Source organism: Cygnus atratus, chromosome 5 (assembly GCF_013377495.2).
Source record: "Cygnus atratus isolate AKBS03 ecotype Queensland, Australia chromosome 5, CAtr_DNAZoo_HiC_assembly, whole genome shotgun sequence".
Classification (NCBI taxonomy): domain Eukaryota; kingdom Metazoa; phylum Chordata; class Aves; order Anseriformes; family Anatidae; genus Cygnus; species Cygnus atratus.
The window spans coordinates 33,709,459-33,732,545 of NC_066366.1; the positions used below are offsets into that span (position 1 = coordinate 33,709,459).

The 23,087-nt window shown below is 43.1% G+C and overlaps 2 protein-coding genes across 4 annotated transcripts in view; one reads left to right on the forward strand and one right to left on the reverse strand.

The window, feature by feature from the left end:
* The first annotated feature begins 6,069 nt into the window (after nucleotides 1-6,069).
* F2 (coagulation factor II, thrombin) lies at nucleotides 6,070-16,077 on the forward strand. The gene is made up of 14 exons (XM_035539145.1): nucleotides 6,070-6,148; nucleotides 7,076-7,239; nucleotides 8,866-8,890; nucleotides 9,098-9,148; nucleotides 9,672-9,777; nucleotides 9,857-9,987; nucleotides 11,057-11,353; nucleotides 11,811-11,924; nucleotides 12,235-12,361; nucleotides 12,833-13,000; nucleotides 13,323-13,496; nucleotides 13,733-13,911; nucleotides 15,447-15,517; nucleotides 15,934-16,077. Exons 1-14 carry the CDS (start codon nucleotides 6,070-6,072, stop codon nucleotides 16,075-16,077), a joined length of 1,830 nt encoding a protein of 609 aa, XP_035395038.1.
* A 3,220-nt stretch (nucleotides 16,078-19,297) lies between these two features.
* CKAP5 (cytoskeleton associated protein 5) overlaps nucleotides 19,298-23,087 on the reverse strand; it is a 48,592-nt gene continuing 44,802 nt past the window's right edge. For all 3 annotated transcript variants that reach the window (XM_035539661.2, XM_050711111.1, XM_050711112.1), the window contains 4 exons: nucleotides 22,539-22,622; nucleotides 22,286-22,445; nucleotides 20,489-20,643; nucleotides 19,298-20,027 (listed from right to left, as the gene is read on the reverse strand). In XM_035539661.2, coding sequence (XP_035395554.1) covers nucleotides 19,773-20,027; nucleotides 20,489-20,643; nucleotides 22,286-22,445; nucleotides 22,539-22,622 — 654 coding nt within the window. In that variant the 3' untranslated portion in view covers nucleotides 19,298-19,772. The remainder of the gene's footprint in view (nucleotides 20,028-20,488; nucleotides 20,644-22,285; nucleotides 22,446-22,538; nucleotides 22,623-23,087) is intronic.

The window sequence follows — 23,087 nt, forward strand, 5'->3', positions numbered from 1 at the left end:
TTTCTGTGGCAACAAGGCCCCGGGTCTCAGCCCCAGGCAGAAATAGTGGCCTTGGAGGTAGCCTGTGGGCGTAGAGCTCGATCTTTTCAGTAGCTGCCCCTTAGAGCTATGAGCCTGCGTGTGCCACATGCTGGGCCTGGTGCGGGAAGGGCATTGGCTGGTGATGGGAATAATCTCTTAGAGGGTAAGCACGGAGTTTTAACAAGCAGTGCCCCTGCTCTGCTTGCGCGTAATGGTGCACCATGGGGAAAAATCTAAAAACAGCAGCCTTGAACAATTCCCTCCTTTCAAGTTTTTCTTTTCCTGCTTAACTGTTGCTGTTCAAGCACTTTTCTGGGATTTTATGCTGGAGCCCAACAGCATTTCTGACCACGTGAGCGTGATGCTAATTGTAGACATTGCTGGGAAGCAGCTTCCCAAGCATTTACAAGGTGTCCCTGTTGTGGGTTTTTTGAAAACTATTTTTCACAATCAGCAGAAGCTAAGTCCTGCCTTAGAGCTAGGGCTGAGTGTTCTTCCTCTGCTTTCACCTGTTTTGCTTGCTGTTGGCTTCCTGGCTCTCTGGTACTGGATGGTCTGTCTGAGGATGTCAAAGGATAGTTTCATTTCTCACAGTACTAGGAGCATTGTACGGTGAATTTTCACGGTCCCCAGCCAAGAAGCGCCTTACCTGTCCAGGTAAGGATTCAACAGCTTATTTCAGTGTGCTCAGAAGATTTTCCCTTTGTCCTGCACATTCAAATGGGGTTCACTAATCTGTTTCCTTGTTCTTTTTCTTGTATTCTTGCTTCCTCTCTTACAGTTCTTTCCTCTTCCTGCACCATAAAGCTGAAAGACAGCTAAAGCGCAACTACACCCCAAATATTCCCACTGCTCCATCTTTAGTGCTCGTTTGCCATCTGAGATACACTGAATAAAACTGGTACCTGGAAAGAAGTGCACATTTCCAAAGGCCTTGCGAATTTTGCCTTACAGGAAGAAGTCAACAATACCAGCCCTAGCAGAGATCTTTCAGTCTTGCCTGCCCCACATTTGCATTTCCCATTACACAAACACTGTTTTCATTTGCTACCTCGTTAATTTTAGCCATTCATTGTCTCCATCTTGATCCTCTCCAACATCTGCGTTTCCCTAGAAAGTTTTGTTCAGAGGCCTAAGTTCTCTGGGCTTTTTATGTTCACTACAAAAGGAGGGTATAGTGTCACCTATATATATATATATATATATACATATAGTGTCACATCATCAGTAGCACTTTTTGGGGTGCTATGAAGACAGTAATGTGACCATCTGAGAAACTGTTCATTGTGGTTTTTACTCATCTTTCAACTTTTTCCATAAACTTTTATGACCGGTTTGTAGATGAGGTACTAGAGTCAGATCCACAACACCTTGATTTGAGGTAAGGCCAGTAGGTGAAATTCGCCTGATAAGCTGCTGGGTATCCTTATTTTCAGCTATTTTCTTTGAAGTCGGGGCAGATGCGCCAAGTCTTTGCCCTGAGAGCTTGGAGACAGACCAGTGGGAGCACAGGTGTACGAGGGAGGGCTTAAATTTGAAGCTGCAGTGCTTTCTACGGCTCTCCCTGTGGTGCCTATCTGAACTCTTGCAGCTTTCAAATATTGACACAGCTGCAAAGTGTTCTCGCTGGAGCTCGGCTCGTGCTGTGTTTGAAGCGTGTGCCCTCTGTCACAGCACAACTGGGAGAGAAGGGGGAACAGCAGGGGGAAGGGAAGGGGAGAATCCAGGCCCCTGTTGCTTAATCTGCTGCCCTGTAACTGCCTTCTTCATTCTGAGCGAATAGGGGAGAATAAATAGGAGCAATTAAGTGGTCGTAACAGAAAAACTATTGTGTTAGTGACTGCGAACATCCTTTTGCTTGACAGTAAAAATGATGAATAGAGTTACTTAATTCTAAGGAAACCCTATCAAAACCCCAAAGACGAGGATGCTGGTGAACCTCAGCATGGATAGGATCTGTGAAACTTGGGGTTCACAGCATCTGTAGAGATGTAAGATGTTCTAGTGCCATCCCCTTTGTCTTTCTCATGTTATCTCCAATAAATATTATTTTAACTAATACATAATGAAGTCTGAGTGCCTTTCTTACTGGGATCCATAATGAACACTTGTACTACATTTGGTGTAGTCAGCAGGATCCTGGTGAGAAATGCCTTACTGGAAGAAGGATAGTGAGGAAAAGAATGGGTTCCTGCCGGGTCCTGTAGACGGGCCTGAGGAACAGTCACGCAGTGTTTGGCCTGGTGACCTCTCTGGTGAGTTGGGAGATTCAGAAGGAGTTATTTGGAAGTCCCGCTCCAGCTGAAATATTAAGTTTTCTCCAAAAGGAAGGGATGAGAAAAGTTCAACAAGAATGTGTTGTACTTGCTTGTTACTAACATGCTTGAAAAGAATGTGGGAATGTTTTAGTCTGCTACCAGGGGTAAAAGAGACTGTTAGTCTCTTGTATGGACATGGAAATATGGAAGATATGGAAAGAACTAGTGTGGGTATCACAGCAGCAAGAAATGCAGGTGAAGGGGCATGCTGCTTGCTGCTGTGCCATTTGTAGGCAGTGTAATCCATAAGCAGCAAGTACAGGGCAAAGTGTGGGATCCCAGAACATGGGACCGATAATTATGACCAAAGAGAAGGGACCTCCTGGGCAACCTCATCATACAATCTTGGTGTGAGATAACAACCAAGAGAACTGTAGAATCTGTCTGGAATCTCTCACTGGAGATGCTGCATGCCTGTGACCCATACATCTCCCGGCATCAAGCACACAGGTCTTCTGTCCAGTCGCGGTCTGCCTTGCTGGTAGGGCTTCACCAGGGCTTTGGGATACTGGCAATTGATAAATATTTTCTTCATTTAAAAAGAAGAATTAACCCATATGAGACAAGAGATCAAAACTCCCATTTGTGTTGAAAACCATACTTCTGGGAGGATAAAGGTGCAAATCTTCACCTAGGAAACAAAATAGCATACATTACAGGCAAAAAGAAAATCAGATGATAAAAAGTTGCTTAAAGGAATGGTGAACAGAGATGGATGAGTTAAATGTTCAAAGGGTGGAAGTCAAAACCCCTGGGGAGGTGATGAAAAAGTCCCAGGATGTAGCAGAAATCTCTAATTATAATGCAAAGTCAATGTAAAGAAATAGCTGAAACTTAAGTGACAGTTGAGATAAGAGGCTTCAGCAGTTACACTCAACAACCTTAGGCACTGGTAGGTGGTTTTGTCTTTTTTCATAGGGGAAGCCGCTGAAGAACAGCAACTGGAAAAGAAGCAGCCAGACGCAGTGACAAAACAGTTGTTTTCAGTAACTTTTTTTTTTTTTTTAAACAAGTGTTTAAGCAAAAAAATGGATGTAGGAATCGGAACAGACTTCTGACATGAAAGGTAGATGACAGGTGAGTATTAGAAGATACTCATATCTGTCCAATAACCAAGCTTAACAGCCAGATTCTAGTGCTGCTTAAACTTAACCCTATACAATGCATGATATCATATAAGGTGCTAACATCTTCCCTTTAAAGGAAAAACAAGATGGTAAAACGCTGTGCATAAATATCACAACTGCTGATTTCAGCTGTAGTATAAAAGTTGTCTGGTTATTACAAAGAAGAGACAGAGGTACAAGAAAGAAGAAAAAAAAGTGAGTACATTGGAAATTCTCATGAAGAGGAATACTCCAGTGATCCACATAGCAAGCTGATGTGAGTAGGAGCAGGCTTGTGCTGTGCTGCATGTATCACTTGGCCGCAGGATGAACTGAGCCGGCTAATGCCAACTGGAGAGCCTACAGGCTGCTTCCACTCGGCACCGGTGCTGATGCCACCACCACCACGTGGCCTTGTCTTTATCTCAGAGTGAGGCAGCATATTCTTATGGGAACATCCTTTTGTTTGACGTTGGAAATTACAAATAAAGTTGTTTACTTCCAAGAAAATCCTCTAAAAAAACCAAAGACCACAAAGCTGGTGAATCTCAGCACAGACAATATTTGCACAGCATGCCATGGCCTGATGCTCTACTACTTGGTATTCCCAGCATCTGAAGGGACCTAAGATTATCTAATGCTATCCCCCTTTGCCTTCTAATGTTATCTCCAACAAATGCCATTTTAATCAATACCTTGTGTACTCTGTGTGCCTTTCTTACTGCGATCCACAATGAACACTTGGACAGGCACATATCCATCAGTCATCGCTACAGCCAAGAATTCACGGTGGTCTTCCACCAGTGTTATCTCTGCTCTGCATTCACATCCACTTGGGCTTGCTCAGTTCTGCCCTGGTGAAAACAACCCTGAGCTCATTTGCCCACCTGCAATGTGAGACCAAAACCAAATTATCATACAGAGAGTAAAGAAATGGTTCCTGTTGCTGTCCTCTTCTGTTCTACCAGCTGAGCAAGTCCCACTGGTGACCAGACAGGCTTACAGAAATGTGGGGCTCTTTGTGCCTCCTTGCACAACGAGGAGTGGTGGTGACTGCTGTGTGGGACAGCAGCAGCTCTGATTTCCCTGTTCTTCCAAACCCTTGTTTGTGCACTGATGCCTCCTTCCTGTCCCAGCATTACTGCAGTCCCTGCCTGTGCATTTCTCCTAAATGCTGTTTCCCTCCTGCAAAGTAACGCAGGGTGTTTCTAGGGTTCTGCCTAATCCTATGCACACACACCCAGGTCAATTTGGCTGTTCCTGAAGGCGCCTCTCCAAAATCCAGGTGTGGTGGGTGAGAACAGGGGATACTCCTGTTAGGTGAGGGCGGGAGCCTCTGCAACTGCTCTTTGTACCAGTGGACACAGAGTCATTCCTGAGCCACCCTAATGCTAATATTTGCACTCCTTCTATGGAGATAAATATTACAGCTGTATCTCCTGCACAGAGGCACAGCACAAAACATGCTCCCTGCTGGCAGAAAACACTTTTGTGCCATGTGGCAGCTCCGGAGACCATCCTGACCCTGCCCCCCTTTCTGCTGTTTTCTCACCATGCCGATTTTCTGCTTGTTGTAGGAATCATCATGGTGTTCCCAGCTCTGGTAGTCCAGTTCTTGACATATTCATTAGCTGATGTTGTGGCACCCAAATTACTCCTGCCTCCCTGTTCCTGCAAGCCCTTGTTTTTCGGCCTGTTTCAGGCATGCTAGCTCCTTGCTTGGCAGAGCCCCTGTTTCCTTTTTGATGTATTTGAATATGTTCCACGGGTGTGGGAAGAGAAGGGGGAGACCAGACTTCAAGCTGCCTCACCTTCCTCCACCCCACTGGGAATTATAACGCAGTGGGAAGTTACACACACTGAAAATGGCATTGCTGACCTAACTTGGTGGAAAAATTTAATTCCATGTGGACTGCAGCAGGCACCCCTTCTGATACTTGGCATGGATGAGGAAGATGGAGGAAACCTGTGTGTTTGGGTGCCAAAATAGCTGGGGCTAAGCTTGGTGATAACTGCAGGGAGAAAAGACAACTGGGCTCTAGGGGGAAAAGGGGCGGCTTGCTACTAAAAGCAGGAGAAGGATTTGGAATGGCTAAGGAGGTCTCAAAGTCTTGCTGCGTGTGAGGCTACCAGGGCACAGCCTCCAAGAAGATTTAGCGGCAGGGAACTGAACCAGCACGGTGGGGAGGCAGCAGTCATGCCAAGAGCTGTGGGGGGAGCAGGGTGGCACTGAGGGACAAGTAGTGAGCTGCTCGGGCTGGGGTGGCTGTCCACTGACAGAGACCTCTCTCGGCCAGCCCAAGTTCTCCCTGTGCCTTGGGACAAGCTTGTCCTCTCGCATCTTCCCTGTTATGAGATGAGATGCTAATTTTTCTCCTGGGGTGTGTGCATTTAGAGGCATTTTGTTTGGCTTCCACCAATTAAGTATGAAAATGAAAATGTCCTGAAGGGAGGGAGAGATGCCAAGAGAGGATGGATAAGAGAAGCCTCAGTCCCGCTGTCCCTGACACACCATGACCTCTGGAGTCCTGTTTCTTCATTCTGGTTTAATATTAACCTGGCGGGGCTGTGACTCCGCTTATTCTGCTCCCTTTGCATTTCCTCCGCAGCCAGGGCTGTACAGCATGGCGCACAGCAAAACCAGCATACTGCAGGGCCTGCTCCTTTCCAGCCTTCTGCACCTCACCTTGAGCCACGATGGAGGTAAGTCTCTGGCACGGGGAGAAAGGCTGGACCAGTGGGTGATGAAGGAAGGAAGATGGGCTTATTTCTTTCCAGGGATAAAGCTTGTGGAGCTTCTAAAACCTTGTAGCTAGGAGCAAAAGGGTGCAGAGAGCGGACTGAGCACAGGGCTTTCCTGCACAAGAGGATGCAGCAGCATCCAGCAGCTGGCAGGGAAAGCCGGTGACAACAGCTCAGTAGATTTTGTGGGTCACCTGGGAGATGGTGGGGAAGGGGAATGGGGCTCAGTCCAGGACCTTGTGTAGCACAGCCACGGGCCTTTTTGGGTTAGTTCCTCAGCTCACCTGTGTTCCTACAATTCTCCATTGCCTCTTCAGCTGCCCTTACCTACAATTTAGGTCATATGCAGTATGCAGCCTTCCTGCTCATTGCTCCATTTCTGTTCCCAGAGCCTTTACTTCATCTATCTGTTCTTAATATGAGCTTAGGTCCTCTCTGACACACTGCTTTGTGGGGGAAGACCTGTCTACAGGTCTCAGTTCAGAGTCTCTGAACATGAAGATGGAATCAAGCTATGCCTATCGCAGTAGCATGAGACTGGCAAGACAGAAATACATTGGTTGGCAGAGAGTTCTAGGCGGGCTCTAGGCAAACAAGCCTCTATCTAACTGCAAATCGGCAGAGCAGCTTTGCCGAGGATTCCTATCACTTCTGCTGTCTCAGTGATGCCAACCCCAAAAGATGAATTACAGAAAGACTGCACTGATCATCAGGTGTGGACTTGACAGGTCTTGGGCAGGGCTTCTCCTCTCTCTATGGTGAACTGGGGGAGGCTGGGCTATGGGATCATCACATCAGCTGAGCGTGACTTTTGGAAAATGCAAGGGAAGATGCGGGGACCCTCCCACTGTGAGCATCCCTTTGACTGGCAGTGTTCTGACTCGGTAGTTTTCCTGGAAAAGGGGCAGGCACTGTCATTGCTCAAGCGCCCACGACGTGCCAACAAGGGATTTCTCGAAGAGATGCTTAAAGGAAACCTGGAGCGAGAGTGCCTGGAGGAGATATGCAGTTACGAGGAGGCCTTCGAAGCCCTCGAATCCACCGTTGACACGGTACGTCACAGGGCACGCGGGTGTCCCGCAGCTGACTCCTGCAGTGAGACCAGTGGGTCACATAAAGCCAGGCACTGGGGTTTTAAGGTTGAATTTTTGTGATAGAAAGATAAGGTTGATGTGTATGTGACACAGAGAGCTTAGATATCCTCAGGGAGACTCCCTCATAGAGCTACACCAGGAAATGCACCTCAAATTCTTTTCCTTCCTTCTCTATTGTAAACATGAAGTGAAAAAAGTGAGTATTTCCTCAACTACTAGCCAAGAATTGCATCTTCCACTAGTTCAGCTTGCTGCCACACACATTTGAACTGCCACAGCCCCAGACAGTCACGAAACAGATGACTTAGCAGTCAAATCCTGAGTGCAGGTGCCTCAAGCCCCTCTGAGCTGAAACTCTGGCACAGTTTGTCCCTTCTTCTGGCTTCCAGACACACTCACTCACTCTGCTACATTTTTTTCATTGTTGTTTTGTGAAATGCTCCTAGCCCCAAGGCCAGTTTCAGTGCTGAATTCCACCCCGGAGAATAAAACAAAAACCAGATGACCAGTTAGGAGTTTAAGGCAGCAAGAAACAAGCTCCGCAGAGTATTTCTAAAGCGGCATAAACTCTCGGGCTGCATAGGAGAGACGCAGATCCGAAGAATGGAGCAGTACCTACATATGATCTTTAGAAGTTCTAGGTTCAATTCCTTGGACTTCTGTACTGCAGCACAGGTTCTGCTTCCTCTGCACATTGATGAGGGACAATTGCTGTAAGCATCTCTGGTCTTTTTTGGGAGTGATAGTCCTCTCTATTACTCTGATTAGTTGCAAGTCTACAGCAAACAACCAGAGTCTCTCCTGGAGATGATCTGTTGCATGATCAAGAGTCTAACAGGGACAGCAAAGGTTCCTGCACAGTAACTGATCTTCAGGGTTTGCATCTCCGCTTTTGTTAGGGGTAAAAAGTCCCTTCGGCACATCCTGTTCTAGGTCAATCCAGAGAAGACAAACACAAGGTGGAGGCTCAGGACAGATTAACGGTCAAAATGACCTTTCACAGGATGGTACATACACCTGCAGACATTAGGCTAGTTTGTCACGGGGACATGGCTGTATTATGGTACTGTTTTTTGCCAGCATGGGGCATAAAGCAAGGAACATTATATAGTAGCAGGATAAAAATGTAATTTTGGAGATCCATGGTTGCAAAAGGAAAGTAGCTAACCAGAAGCCGTTGTAATATTCCTCAACAGTTATCCCACTTCCACTTAGCTAGGGACGGGCTTACAGATAAGGTGGTTTCCAAGCTTCAGACTGTTGGATATGCTGGAGATCTTATGCCTGGGTATTGCAAAGATGCAGAAACATGCATGCATGAAGTTCAGTGTGTTGCCTCCAAAATGCTTGCCTATCTGGGGCAAAGCTGAAAAAGACCTGATTCCTGAGTCTGTTGGGTGGGAATGTAGTTTTATATTAGATTTTCTGCTTTGTTGGACTCCATAATATTTGCTATCAAAAGAGCTAGGTTAGTTTGCGCCACTTGCCGTGATGAGGCATTCTGCTGGTTGAATTGCAGCAGCTAAGCAAGGTCTGATGTCTGCATCTCTGCTCTTCAATATTTTTGTTTGTTTGTTTTTACAGGACGCATTTTGGTCAAAATACCAAGGTAAGTTGCTTCAAGTCCTGCAGGTGCTCTGCTCTCCCTCAGGATGTACTGACCCATCCTGGAGAAATGGCTCCCTTCCCCCTTGTGAGAGCTCGCTGTCCCGGACAAAGCCCTTATGTTTTGTCCCTAGATGATAAAATGGTTCAAACCATGATGCTTGTTTAGATTCCTTTCTTATAACGTTTTTCTTTTTTCTTATTTTGTTAGTATGTCAGGGCATGAGAAAGACCAGGACAGCTTTGGATGCTTGTTTAGAAGGTAAGAAATTCATGTGGACCTCAAGTTCCCTGAGTGCCAGAAACCTGCTTCCTACAGTTTAGAAGGAAAAAAACAATCTGAAGTTGGTGAGGTCATCTGATTAGAAGGAAAAGATAGCATGAGGATATCTTGAAATTCCTTTCGTCTTCTTTATTTCCTCACTAACCATTTCACAAACTGCCTGACTTCCCAATTAAAATGATAGAGGGTAGCTCTCCTTTTCCCAGTGACACAGTAGTGTGTCCCTGACTCTAGCTCCAGGCTAGACTAGCCTCTCAGAAATACTCTGACCTGTGCCTACAGCCAAAGCAAAGAACGAAGCCTCAGGATGAGCTCCCTCTGACAAAACGGAGAGAGTTTAAGCCATGTGCTCTTCTCACCCCATAAAAAGAACGCCTGTGCTTGTGCAGGCTTGTATATGCAGTAAAAGATAAAGGGATTTGTGGGAGGGCACCTCTGACCTTGAGAAGCGTAACATTCATTTCCACTGGCCCGGGCTTACCCTGTGTTGGGCTTTTGACAGGTAATTGCTCTGTTGGTCTCGGCCAGAACTATCAGGGGACCATTAGTTACACCAAATCAGGGATTGAATGTCAAGTGTGGACAAGCAAATACCCACATATACCTAAGTAAGTGCATCTCCCCCTTTCCCCTGAAGAGTTTTCCAGGGTGTCCTTCCTTCCTAGCTTAACCAGCCTTTTCTCACAGATTTAATGCCACCATCTATCCCACCCTCATTGAGAACTACTGCAGGAACCCAGACGACAACTCCGAAGGCCCATGGTGCTACACCCGAGACCCAACGGTAGAACGGGAGGAATGTCCCATTCCAGTGTGCGGTATGCCTCAGCACTACGCCCCAGCAAGCTCTCCACTAGCAAGGAACTTTGCACTAACACTGACGCTAAGGAAGGGGAGAGAATTAGCAGGAAGGGATCTTATACGAACAGAGGTCATTCAGAGTAGAGAAGCTGTGTCTTAAAGGTTAAAAGTGGCTGGGGAGAAAGTGTCAAGGAGATACCCATACATCTACCTTAGGTAAGACCCTCTAACATAGTATTTTCTCTAGACTAATCCAAATCTAGATTAAACCTGCTGTCAACAGTTTCCAGGAGTCTACTGCAATTTTGCTAGCCAGGAGCACCCCCAAATCCTGACTCAGCTGCCTCTAATTTGTGACAGCAACGAGTCATACTGCTTTTTCTTTTTTTGGTCAGAGTTCCTTTAGGATAAAACAACCACAACTTATGCTTGACTGCTTGCCTTAATGTTCGTTCATACAGCGCAGCAGTTATATTCTGTCTCCTCTGAAGAAGACAAAAGATGCCCTTCTCTCATTATCCCCCTTGACGGGATGGAGAACTATCCCCCTACACTTGTACCTTCCCATTTCTTCTCTACAACACAGGGCTGTCTCCTCTGGGGCTTGGCCTTCATCTCAGAAGAAATGGTTGAAAGTGGAGAACCTTGTCACAGCAGAAGCTTCACTTGCAAAAGCAGAGACTAGAGGCAATGACTTATGAAAGTCATAGAGGTCATAACAAATTTGACAAAGATTTGTTCTGAAGCATTAAAATCATTAACATTGCTCCAGTCTGCCATATGGCAAATTGGAGAAAAATAATGCTTTGCTTTGGGATGATCATGCATTGGTACCATCTCTGCTCATGAGTTAGTTTCTGCCCTATGCCAAAGTAACCAACTGTTACACTTACATGTGCAAGGATGTAACTGGACTAGAAAACCCTTAGCTTTCTTGCACAGTTCCTTTGTGATCAAGTAGTCGTGAATCAATCTCACAGAGATGCAGTCTCCCCCATTAAGGTGCTTACTGCTGCTTCCTCAATGGCTGCTCAGTATTTTCTAATGCAAAGCTATGACTTAAATCACAGCTTTCTGCCCTTCCAGGTCAAGACAGGACAACGGTTGAGTTTACTCCACGGGTCACAACACAAGCCCCAGTGCAGGCCTGTGAACCAGAGAAAGGCATGCTTTACACAGGGACCCTCTCAGTCACTGTGTCTGGGGCTAAGTGCCTGCCGTGGGACTCAGAGGAGGCCAAGGCATTGCTCCAAAACAAAAACATCGCCCCAGAGATGAAGCTGCTGGAGAATTACTGTCGGAACCCTGATGCAGATGAAGAGGGTGTCTGGTGTGTAACAGATGAACCACCCAACTTCGAATATTGTGACCTGCACTACTGCGGTGAGAACCCTGTATTGGTTTGAGTAGGCACACTTGTGAGGCAGTGGCAAAAAAGGTAGTACATGCAAGTAGAATGAAGGACCTGACAGGGGAGTGGGAGGAGGAATTATAATCATAGAATCATTATAGAATCCTTGAGGTTGGAAAAGACCTCTGAGATCACCTAGTCCAACCTTTAACCTACTACTGACAAGTCTACCACTAATACAATGCCACGCATGTGCAAGTCTTACATGTACTAACCTACCATACATGTATATAACTTAACTCTCTCGGGTGTGCTCTTCTCCCTGAAAACTCACTCTGGTAGACGATGAGCATTAAAACTAGCAAGGGTTCTCAAACATCATTCCTCTGTCATTCTCACTGTGTGTGGAAATGGACAGCTACGCTGCTCTGAACATGGAAACCACAGCAGCTAAGCCTTTTACAATGTTCATCTTTCTGTCTCTCTCAGACAGCTCGCTAGAGGATGAGAATGAACAGCTGGAGGAAAGAGGAGGACGTACCCTCCTTCCTCAAGAGTTCCAAACCTTCTTTGATGATGAAACTTTTGGTGCAGGCGAAGCAGGTGAGCAAAAACTCTAGATACAGCATCAGTTGGTAGAAAAGTTGCAGCTTCTTCCCACAGAGCACTCACCGTGCCTCAGAAATGCCAGCTTACCAAATGCTGTCAAAAGCAGGTGTAGGAGATATTTAAATTGCCTAAAGGTTCATCAAAAGTTAAGCTCTAGTTAAAATTATGGAGCTAATTAGCATGCCTGTCCTAAGCTTTTCCAGCTTAGCATGGTGACTGAAGACAGTTTTGCTACTGTGAATGAGGTAGAGTATCAAAACGGGATTGTCTATTTTTTTTTTTTTTTTTTTTTTTTTTTTTTAAGATTGTGGCACTCGTCCTTTATTTGAGAAGAAAAAGTTAACAGACAAAAGTGAGAAGGAGCTGCTGGAGTCATATATGGGAGGCAGAGTTGTGCATGGGGATGATGCAGAACTGGGAAGTTCCCCCTGGTAAGCATTATCTCATCATAGTCCTTTGTGGTGGGAGTTACATCTCCCTTCTCTTCATTTCCAACATGGGGGAAAATAAAAGGGCTCTCTCATGGCAGGAAGCATGCAGTCAGTACCATTTCTAATCACAGATTCTCCAAGTGTGTGACAGAGTGGTAGAAAAGTAGTAGGAAAGAAGCTTCTCTGTGCTTGAGCTAAATACATGCTTTTCAGGGAAAGCTAGAGCGGTGGTGGGGCTCATCTCTCCTCTTTCCAGCTTTGCTAGAGCAGAGAGGATGCAAAGTCACTGTAGGTAAAGGAGATAAGGTAACTTGCCTATTAAATAGAAATAGACCTCTGCAGTCTTCTTTACCAGTACAGCACAATGCACTTCCCTGCTCGATCCAAATTCTGCTCTCCTTGCATTGCCCCAAGACACAAGCTGCAAGCCAAGACATTAGTCCTAAGTCTTCCTCTTTCCTTTTGTTTCAGGCAGGTGATGCTCTACAAAAAGAGTCCTCAAGAGCTCCTGTGTGGTGCCAGCCTCATCAGTAGTAACTGGGTCTTGACTGCTGCTCATTGTCTTTTTTATCCACCCTGGGACAAAAACTTAACTACAAATGACATCTTGGTGCGGATTGGCAAACATTTCAGGGCAAAGTAAGAGCCTAAACAGCCTAAACTAAGTGAGAGTACACTAGCTTTCCTCTTGAAGTAGCGAGATACAGCGAGGTTAGAATATCATTAAGTACGCAAGGAAATACATAGAGTCAATGCTATCAATCTCAAGAATGAGATTGAATGGAGACGACAGTTGCTGATCTTGAAAGGGCGAGCAGAACCCTGGAAGGTCTAAAGGGGCACGCCCCTGTCAAGAGGGGGAGAATATTGTCTCAGAGGGCACAACAGATCTGAGAGAAGCAGCCTCACAGCTGCTCATTTCCTATTGTACAATGAGTTCTTTCCTTCACAACTATTTCAGATATGAAAAGAACAAGGAGAAAATTGCTCTATTGGATAAAATCATAATCCATCCCAAGTACAACTGGAAAGAGAACATGGACCGAGACATTGCACTCCTGCACCTGAAGAGACCCATCGCCTTCAGTGACTACATCCATCCTGTCTGCCTACCTACCAAAGAGGTTGTGCAAAGGTGAGGCAGCTATCCTAGAAATACAAGCTACAACAGTGTCCTTTGGGCTTTCATAGAAGACAAAATAAATACGCCTGTTTAGGCGATTTGCAGCAAAGGAGCCAGACAGGAGAAAGCTGTTACAACATATTTGATTTTATAATTATGCTTCTTTCCATTCTGTGGAAGGATTTCCACAGAAGGATTATAATTTGATTATAATTACGCTTCCTTCCATTCTGTGATTGCTTCCACAGGCTGATGCTGGCAGGTTATAAAGGGCGGGTAACTGGTTGGGGGAATCTGAAAGAAACATGGGCCACTAGCCCAAGCAACCTCCCCACAGTCCTGCAACAGCTCAATGTACCCATTGTAGACCAAGATACCTGCAAGGCATCCACCAGAGTTAAAGTCACTGACAACATGTTCTGTGCAGGTAAGTAGACCCGGAGACATAAGGCTAACTTGCCACTGAAGACACGGGGGCTGAGCTCCTGCTGGGACTCATACCACAAGGTTACTTTCTGATAAATTTTCAAGTGCCCTCCTAAAGAATAACTTTCCCGTGATATTTTTTTCCAACTCTCAGACTCGAAGGCAGAAGTTAAAGCTATGAATAAGGTTTGTGACACCATGCTGTCAGACTAACTAGCACAATGGCACCACTCTGCTATCTGTCAGCAACAGCTGTGCAAGAACTGAGAACACTAATCTTTTCACCAGTATAAGGAACAGTTCAGCAACTTTCTGCATTAAAGGCTGCAAACCAGCTATACTACTCAGTAGGCTAAACGACTCATTCTATACTTGTCTCAACCTTTTGAACACCTATTTACTCTTATGCCTACAACTTTTGTGGCAGGCTCCTTCACAGATTAGGTACAGCATGTGTGAAGACAGTCATTCCTCATGTTCTGTTAAATTTCCTGTCTAATAAATTTGAAGAGGTGCACATCTATACTCACAGCTTTAAAAACACTTTTCTTGATGTCATATGCTATTTTACAGACCTCTTACAGCTCTGTCATCTTTCTCCCAAGCTGAGTAGGACTTAATTTTTCCTAATATAGAAGGCATTCTGTACTTCTGATAATCCTTGTTGCACCTTCTTAAATCTCTTCTAGCACCATACCCTTTTGGAGAGTGAAGAGACATAAACATAGCATTCAAGATATAAACACTATGGATTTATGTACTGGTTTAATATTTTCTGCTGTATTCTTCATTCCTGCAGTCTTTATAAGTTTCTGCAAGCAAATCTCCAAAAATGTTTTGGCTGAGTTTGTCCTCTTTCCAACTAATAACACATAAATGCTTGAGTTAGGATAGAAGCCAATTTCATAGTACAGTACACCAACAATATAGCATTCATAGTTTCTTTTTCTAGAAAACGCTTGAAAAATAGGTGAGATTCAGACATAGGGCAGCAAAAGGGAGACTTGAGTGATGGAAAATGCAAGAATTCCTGATGAACTAGGCAGTATCCAAGTAAAACCCCTATTTTCTTTATGACAAGTCTGTAGGAAGATAAACACAGTCAGTTGGACAAGACAAAGAACAGAACCTGCAGAATGACAGGAAAATAAAAATGAGGAAGGCCATGTCTCTAGTCAATACAATGAAAGAACAAGGTACACAGAACTTGAGCACACAAGTTCGTAAAAACAAAGGCAAAGTAGCTCAAGCTACAGCTGAAAATAAGGTAGCAGCTGACTAACAGCTATTTTGATGAAAAATAGGAATGAGAGCACAGAGGGTGGCAAAGTACGATATAATCGGTAACTCTGCAAAGACAGAAGGAGAGTTGGCTGTTTTATAAATATCAAATTTAAACTCCTTTAAGTCCAACATTGGTAGAAGCAGCAAGTAATCTCATGGCTCTGAAACATTATGCAGCAATACTTCAACGAAAAGATGGCCAACACCAGTCACTTCCCCTACAGCCAGATGTCTGACTTTTCTTTCCTGTAGGTTACAGTCCTGAAGACTCAAAGAGAGGAGATGCCTGTGAAGGGGACAGTGGGGGACCTTTTGTAATGAAGGTACATTCAATAAGCTCAAACTTATAAGACACAGGGCACTGGGTTTGTGTTATGCTGAACTTTTATAGTTGTCTAAAAAACAGCAGCAGAGATGCAAACTATTGAGTGCCTGAAGCAAACCCCTCTCAAGCCTGAGCTGAGCAACTGAGATGAATCCTGCAGTCATCTAGCTCAGCTCCATTTCTGTACTGAGCTCTCAGCAAATAGAGAGATCAGCTATGGATTTCTTAAGTGATGGCCAAATCCCACTTAGAGGTTTAAGAGTGGAGACACAGTTATGCCCATAAGCTGTTATCTAGTATATGCCAGGCTAAATTCCAAAGCAGCATGCATGACTAAACAGGCTAGGGCACAAACAAGGCTCAAATCTGAAAGTCTCTTGCTCCTTATGCCAATCCCATTTTCCTTTGATTTAGAACCCGGATGACAACCGCTGGTATCAAGTGGGGATAGTTTCATGGGGAGAAGGCTGTGACCGAGATGGCAAATACGGATTTTATACCCACGTATTTCGTCTGAAAAAGTGGATGCGAAAAGCCATTGAAAAACAAGGGGGATAGAAGAAGCGTTTCCCTTGCTTGTTCTCAGTTTTGCTACAGTATTCCAGTTCTTGAAAACATAAGCATTGAAGATCCTGAAGTAAAAGTTATACGCCTACAACTTGACAAAGGAAGGTATTCTCCCTTGAAAATAAAAGTTCTCAACAACCTCATCTTCCTTCTGTTCATACTGAATTGAATTGCACTTGAATCCATGCAATCACAATAGCTGGGAGTACCAAACAACACTAGTTGTACTGCTAATTACCTATTGTGCCTCAAACATTCTCCTCCCTTCTATCAGCTCTAATAATCAAGAGATCTTAGACCTCAGATGATGGACTTCAGATACAGTAAGCAAAACTTCCCTCATACACTATTTCCTCCCTTCCAGTCAATGCATTTTCTCTTCCAGAAATTGAACAGAAAATGTACTGGAGATAATCCCCCTATAAAAATTGTGGCATTATTCAAAATGATAATATTGATGTCAGAAGTAAAGCAACTTTTTTTTTTTTAAATAAGAAAGGCATTGTTCTTGGCTATGATAGCAGTCAACAAAGTACAAGCACCACTATTTGCAAAGTTAGTGTCTAAAGATGTTATAGATGCCAGCTATATGCAACTCATCCTACACAGGAATAGGGGTTGGAATAGATGAAGTAGCAGCATTTGATTTATTGCATGGCAGTAACTTTTTACATGGCAGATGGTGCTGGCTCCTGGAAGCATATTTCCCACTTGCATAGCTAGATTCAGGAAGAAGCAATTTGTGCACGGTCAAAGGTGCATCCGAAGGAAGCATCCTTCACTATACCGGTTTTGTTCTTATAAAGCCCATTTAGGAATCGCTCTCAAGCTCTAGTTCTTTCATGAACTCTTTAGCAATATTTGCAGACCACCAAAGACCCAGCAGTACAGTAGTAAATAATGTATTCTTGACAAGCCAATCAGTTCAGTGCAATTTTCTCTTAAAGTGATCATGAGATTTGTAAGCCATCCTTGCTGCCTGTGACATCACATTACCAAATTCCTCATCCTTCACAGTGCCATCAAGTTAGAGAAGCAAGCAACAGATAAAGTTGCTTGTGCTTCAAAGAGAATATTAAGGAGAGTGTTAAGGAGACATGAAAAAAAAGATGGCCGAAAGAACTACCTGAAATTAGTTGGTAAAGTTAGCAATCAATTACTGTGTTTTGCTTTTGCAAGCTCCTTGAAGATGGCTTATCTGGGAACCAACTTGAAGATAGCCCATTTTAATTGCCCAAAGCAAGTACAAAAACAACCTCCCAGAGATATCTGAAGAAGCCCATTTCTAACTGCACAAGTTCCACAACTGTTTAAAGTCACTGATAACCACAGGCATAGAAAAATGAAAATGCTTAGCCCTTCTAATGCTTGCATTTCTAGCCTCACCCTTCCACAACTATCTAGTATCTGTAAGAAACTGTATCTAACAGACGGGAACCAGGACCATACAATTTCTGGAGTAAGTCACTCTTAATGCGGACTTATTACAAACAATACAGAGGAATCATTTTTAAAACTCAGTTTAATGTTATTTAAATATTTTCTGGGCTAAAGATTAGGCTTTATTAATTTATGTGCACAAGTTTTAGTTCAGAACTCCCAGGATATTGAGTCCAACCAAACACTACAGAGACACAGGGCAAAAACTCATTCATAGTAAGCAACTATATCTTCTACTCAATTATTCCTGTACTTCACTTCCAATTCAGTTTCAAGTTTAAAATAGTTGTATGCAGGTTTGCAGGCATCACTGTTTTAACATCCTGAGCCAATTAACAAACAGCTCTTCAGAATGTCTGCTAGATGTAGTACAGTAAATAAACACATGGGTTCATTTAAATGTCAGTAAGTTTCAAAAAGCAGCTGGTAATCGAGAGGTAGTGGCAGTAGCTCCAATGCAAGCCAAACATCAACTATTCGCAAACAGCTCCAATTTAAGTGCACAAAACTTCAGCACTTACCAATAACGTCCACACACTTCCACTTGTCATTCAGGTCTGTTTCACAAGAAAGGGCATGACCACTTCAGGTTAGGATAGGAGACTGCAACTACTAAATCAAAGCAGTGGAGCAATGAATGGCATCATGTCAATTAACACAGGATGGCGAACGCTCACAAGTCACCTGCTATCACAGTGCACAAACTCACCACAAGCACCAAGCAGTATTACAAATCCACTGCAACCCCAGCCTAGGGGTCCTGTAACAGGAAAATTGCAGCCGTTTGCAGAAGCTCTAGCATAGATTTGTTATACAGGTATTAATTTAAAGCCAGGATTTTACTGTAATCAGGCAAGATTGACTCAGCAACAGCCCAGATGCAGAGACTGTTGGGCCCCATAGCAAACAATAAAAGCAGCAGTTACATGGAACCAAGTTAAAACCCAGAGCAGAAACATGCTGTTTTAAGCCTGCCCGTCCAACTCCTCAACAACTCTGTTCCAGCTACGGAACAGATATGGAATTTATACTTCACAACCAGCTCACCCGTGGAAGTGAAGTAGCAAGGTTAAAATACATCACCTCCCTAGAGATGAAAGGGCTAGAAAGGCTACACAGTGTAGGTCTTCAAGCTTTCGTACTCGTTGCTTCTGAAAAAGGCTAGTCGGAACTCTCTCACAAATTAAAAAGCAGTGACTGCAGCTTTTGCAGACTAACGCTACCAGGTCTTTTCTAGTTATATAGAACAGGAGAGTTTGTTAACATTGGATGTTTAAATGCAACTGAATGTGGTGCTGCAGTCTACCTGAAGAAGACCACTTAGGTTCAGGATAAGCGAGTACACTGACTGTACTTCACTGCTACTCTATTCCTTATCAACAGCAGCAGGCTCCCTCAAAGAGAAAGCATTATTTGTACACAGATGAGATTATGCTTAATCTGGGTAGAGGCATCACAAGGATTAGTAATTTAAAATAAGCATGTCAGCAAACTAAGTAGTCTCAACTTACTGAAACCACGTACTGGAACAAAAATAAAGAGCAACTACACAAAAAAATGCACTACTGCTTATAGAAGAGTGCAAAGTCTCAGGACTGCAACCCACAGATAGTATACACCAAATATACTCATCTTCCCTATAATATATCCAAGCCCCGTGTTCATGTCAAGAATAGCTTAGTTCAGTTGCTAGATGCCCAGTCACTAACATTCAGGAATAGAGAGCAACTTCTCTCGCCAGCAGTCACTGCTGTTCCTACAGAGACTGGTATAGTTAATGCAAACTTTATTTACAAAAGACACTTAAATTAGTTACTTCATGCCATGTGTCCATACAGAATCAACAGTTCAAGGATTACATGGAGAAGAATTCACAAAATTAAAAGTGAAATCACTAAAGATCTTCTAAGAGTTAAGAACTAGGAAAAAAGATCTTAACGACAATTTTACAAATAAAAAACAAGTTATGAGAAACTAGTCTGAGCAAGAGGATGGTTGTTTACAGGTCTGTACACTAAAACTAATACACAGACAGCCTTCTATTGTCAAGAGATGCTCACTGAGAAGCAGAGTATGTACAAATACTTGTGCCACAATGACTCAACCCCCAAAATCCACCGTATTATACATAAACCAGTTTGTATACATTAGGCCTAAACGAGGCCATTTAACTATGAAGACTTCTAGTTTAGTAAACTAAAGCTGAAGACAGCCCAAGCAACCGTGATGCTGTCTCTCTCGCATCTCTATTTGCGACTGCTTTTTATTCTCTCCAATCTTTTTTTCAAGTCATCAATATTAGCTGCTGCAGAAGAGGGCGAAGCTGGGGTAGTTCCAATGCCAGAGGAATGAGTCTGATTGGAGTCCAGGTCCAGATGTTGGTACTGCTCCCGTGACTCACGGAGCTGGGAGAGCTTACTGTGAAGCATATCTGTAGAGGATGCAACTGCAGGGACTGCTGGTTTAGAGAGCAGAGATGTCAGAGGTGGTCTGTCTTCCTGCTACGATGGAGGAAAGTGAACCATTAAGACGGATAATGGCAAAAGCCATTTAAGTACAAAGCATAATTCATGGCTTTTCATCTTCACAGAAAACACTGAAAACAGAGCAGTATCTTTCCTTCCCTTTCCTCTAAGTCATCAATGCTATAAAGTCAGTTGCCAAAGGCAGAACCATGCAAAGCTAACTACAATATTCAATTCCTATAATTTGTTTTTTAAGTAGTTCTTGGTTAACTTGATGTCAGTTTGGACACAAAGAAACTGCAGAAGTCCAGCCATCTGCTAGAAGTAGCCACACTAGACTCATGACAATGTTTGAGACCTTTCAGCCTCAGATCAAATCTAGATTCTGACTTGAATCTGTCTTAGGCACAGAGGAGCCAATCATTTGATTTCTTAAAAAAAAAAGTGCAAATGAGGTACAACTCCATGGGATTTGCAAGCATTGTCAAATACAATACCTTTGCATTGTCAAGGCCACATCGCTGCCTGAGGATTTTTAATCTTTCCAAGTAAACCGAAGGCCCCACTTCCTCCCCGTTTGTGTTTCCTATAGATGAAGATACAATGTGGGTAGAAACAGGAACACACGTTCCTTCCATCTGAGGAGAAATTCCTGGAGGATGGGGGAGGAAGAAAAAAAGTAAAAAAAATTAAAAACTCAAAAATAAGCTTCTTGATCAGTTGCTTCAAGTGAGATGCAATAGATGAAGAATCAACCAATCCATAAACTAGTGAACTCTTTGCATTTGCTAGTAAAGAAATACCAGGCTCTTTCACATCCATCAGATCATTTCCTTGAAAGAGGGACAATTGAAAAACAAGAAAAGAAATGAAGACATTTAAGCAGCAGTAGAGCAGCTCCAGAAGTAGTGCTGGTGCTGACAGCTGGAGAAGGAAGGATGTGCATGGGAGGGAGAAAGATGCTGATGCAGATCAAAAGTAAACAATAGAGGGAACTCAGCAATTACACTGGCAGGATGAGAAATATTTGGAGCCTTCTGTCTTTTTCTAAGTTCAGTAGTACTTCTGGCAGACCTCGCCACCGATTGTAAACTCTACTTCTTGTTCAGTTAACTTAAAAGGTATTGCAAATTCCAGTTTAATCTGAAATAATGCTTTCCAAAAGGCATGTAGTAGAGAAACTTTAAACACTTTGTTAAAAGACTAGGAAAGGACTTTACATTAGAAGAAAAACTTTCATTCTGAAGTGAATGTCAAGTTACAACACTTAGCACGGACAGGGATTTGTTTTTACTAGTTTACTGCAAGGGTATTTAAAATAGATTTGAGAATTAAAGTGTTTATACTTGGTTTAAATAAAGCCCAACTCACAAGACAGAACAATATCCTTCATTGCATTTAACTATTACAGTTGGGGAAAGACGACAAAACTGGGGCACAAATTCAAAGTGTTAACTGCCAAACTAAAATTTCTCAGCTGTACAGAATTTTAGAATAGAACAGAAAATTCTGCATTATATCTAGTCAGACACATTTAGGAGGTTCTGAAATAAGCTTTCTCAATTACTCAAAGTAATTCACAATGCAGGAACAGGAGAAAGAACAGTGGCTGGAGAAAAGACTAAAATCTCACAGGACAGTTACTTGAAGAAATAAAAAGTTGAGTGTAGTTTTGCCAGGCTGTATCAGCTTTTACTGTTAGCTAATCATTTGTCACATTCCCTCTCTAACATTGCATTAGTCATTTGTACTTATCTGCAATGAAAATACTCACTAAAATTTAAAGCATGTTTAACGGCAATTTATATAATATAAGAGCTTACTTGTTGAAAAGGAGTAATTAGTTTAAACTTTCAAATTCCATAGCAAGCAATGCTCCAGCAAAAAGCCTGCCATACCATTTTTGTAATGGAAAGGTGAAAGGAGAACCTGACAGCTGCTGCTGTTACAAACCAGCTGTAAGCCTTCCAGAAACAATTCTTGATACCAGAAACATGAAGCATATGCTAATGTTTAATACACAGTACAAGACAGAAATTAAAACAGCTGTTTTATCAAGCGCTTTTCAGATGTTTTCGATGCAGTGTGACAATGGTTATAACAACTTTCTTACAAACTAAGAATGCATAGTCTCTGCAAATGGTGCCTCATGAAGCAACACAAGTACTAAGAGAATACATAAATTACTTCAGAACACCATAAAAATTTCAAATATTTTTTTAACATGGCACACGCAACTGCTCTCCTTATAATTCTGCTTCTCATAAATCAAATCGTGTTGCTATAAAATGTACCTGTAGAAGAAGCAATGCGTCCTTTCCCCTCCCGTTCTGTTTCTATCAGCCGGAGGCCTCTTTCCACATAGCTCTGGAAGAACTGAGATGAGTTTTTCAGGAAGGGCTCAATGTCCGCATCAGAATATTTCTTTTTGTATTCATACAGCTCTGCCAAACCCTGGGAGGGAAGAATTCCAGTGTATTACTACAACTGCTGTATACACCATTCTAATGTACCATGCGTTCTTCCTCGCAGGAAGAGATCAATTACCTCTTTAGTGTTCTCCTTGGAGCCAATCTTCTTAAATATCTCTGCCAAAATATCATTGACTTTGGCCTTTGAAGCTTTTTCCTCCTAAATAAATAAAGGGAAACTTCTAAACAAAATGAGTAATATAAACTTCTCTTAAAAATAAAGGGCAGCTAGACAAACCCACAGTACACTCAAACCCATTAGCTGGATACAGAGCTTCAAAGATGAAGAAAACCTTGAAGTGACTAGGATTGTTACATAGCCGCTGTTTACACAGAACGAGAGTAAAGACATCATCAAGCTGTAAGCATGCTTCTGAGAGGCCAGTGTTTAAAACCTGGTTTGGGTATAGTTAGCTGTTAGTAGATATAGTAACAAGCAGTATAAAGCCTGTGCTGCACACCTGAATGTCTCAGAGACCATCTAATCCTGAAATCACCTGAATATTGTGTGCATATAACAGAAACACACTGCAAGCTCCCAAAACCACCATAAAAGTGAAACTAGGAAGGTATTTCCAACACTAGTTGAATGTTGGAAGAGTAAGTACTACTTCATACTCCACAG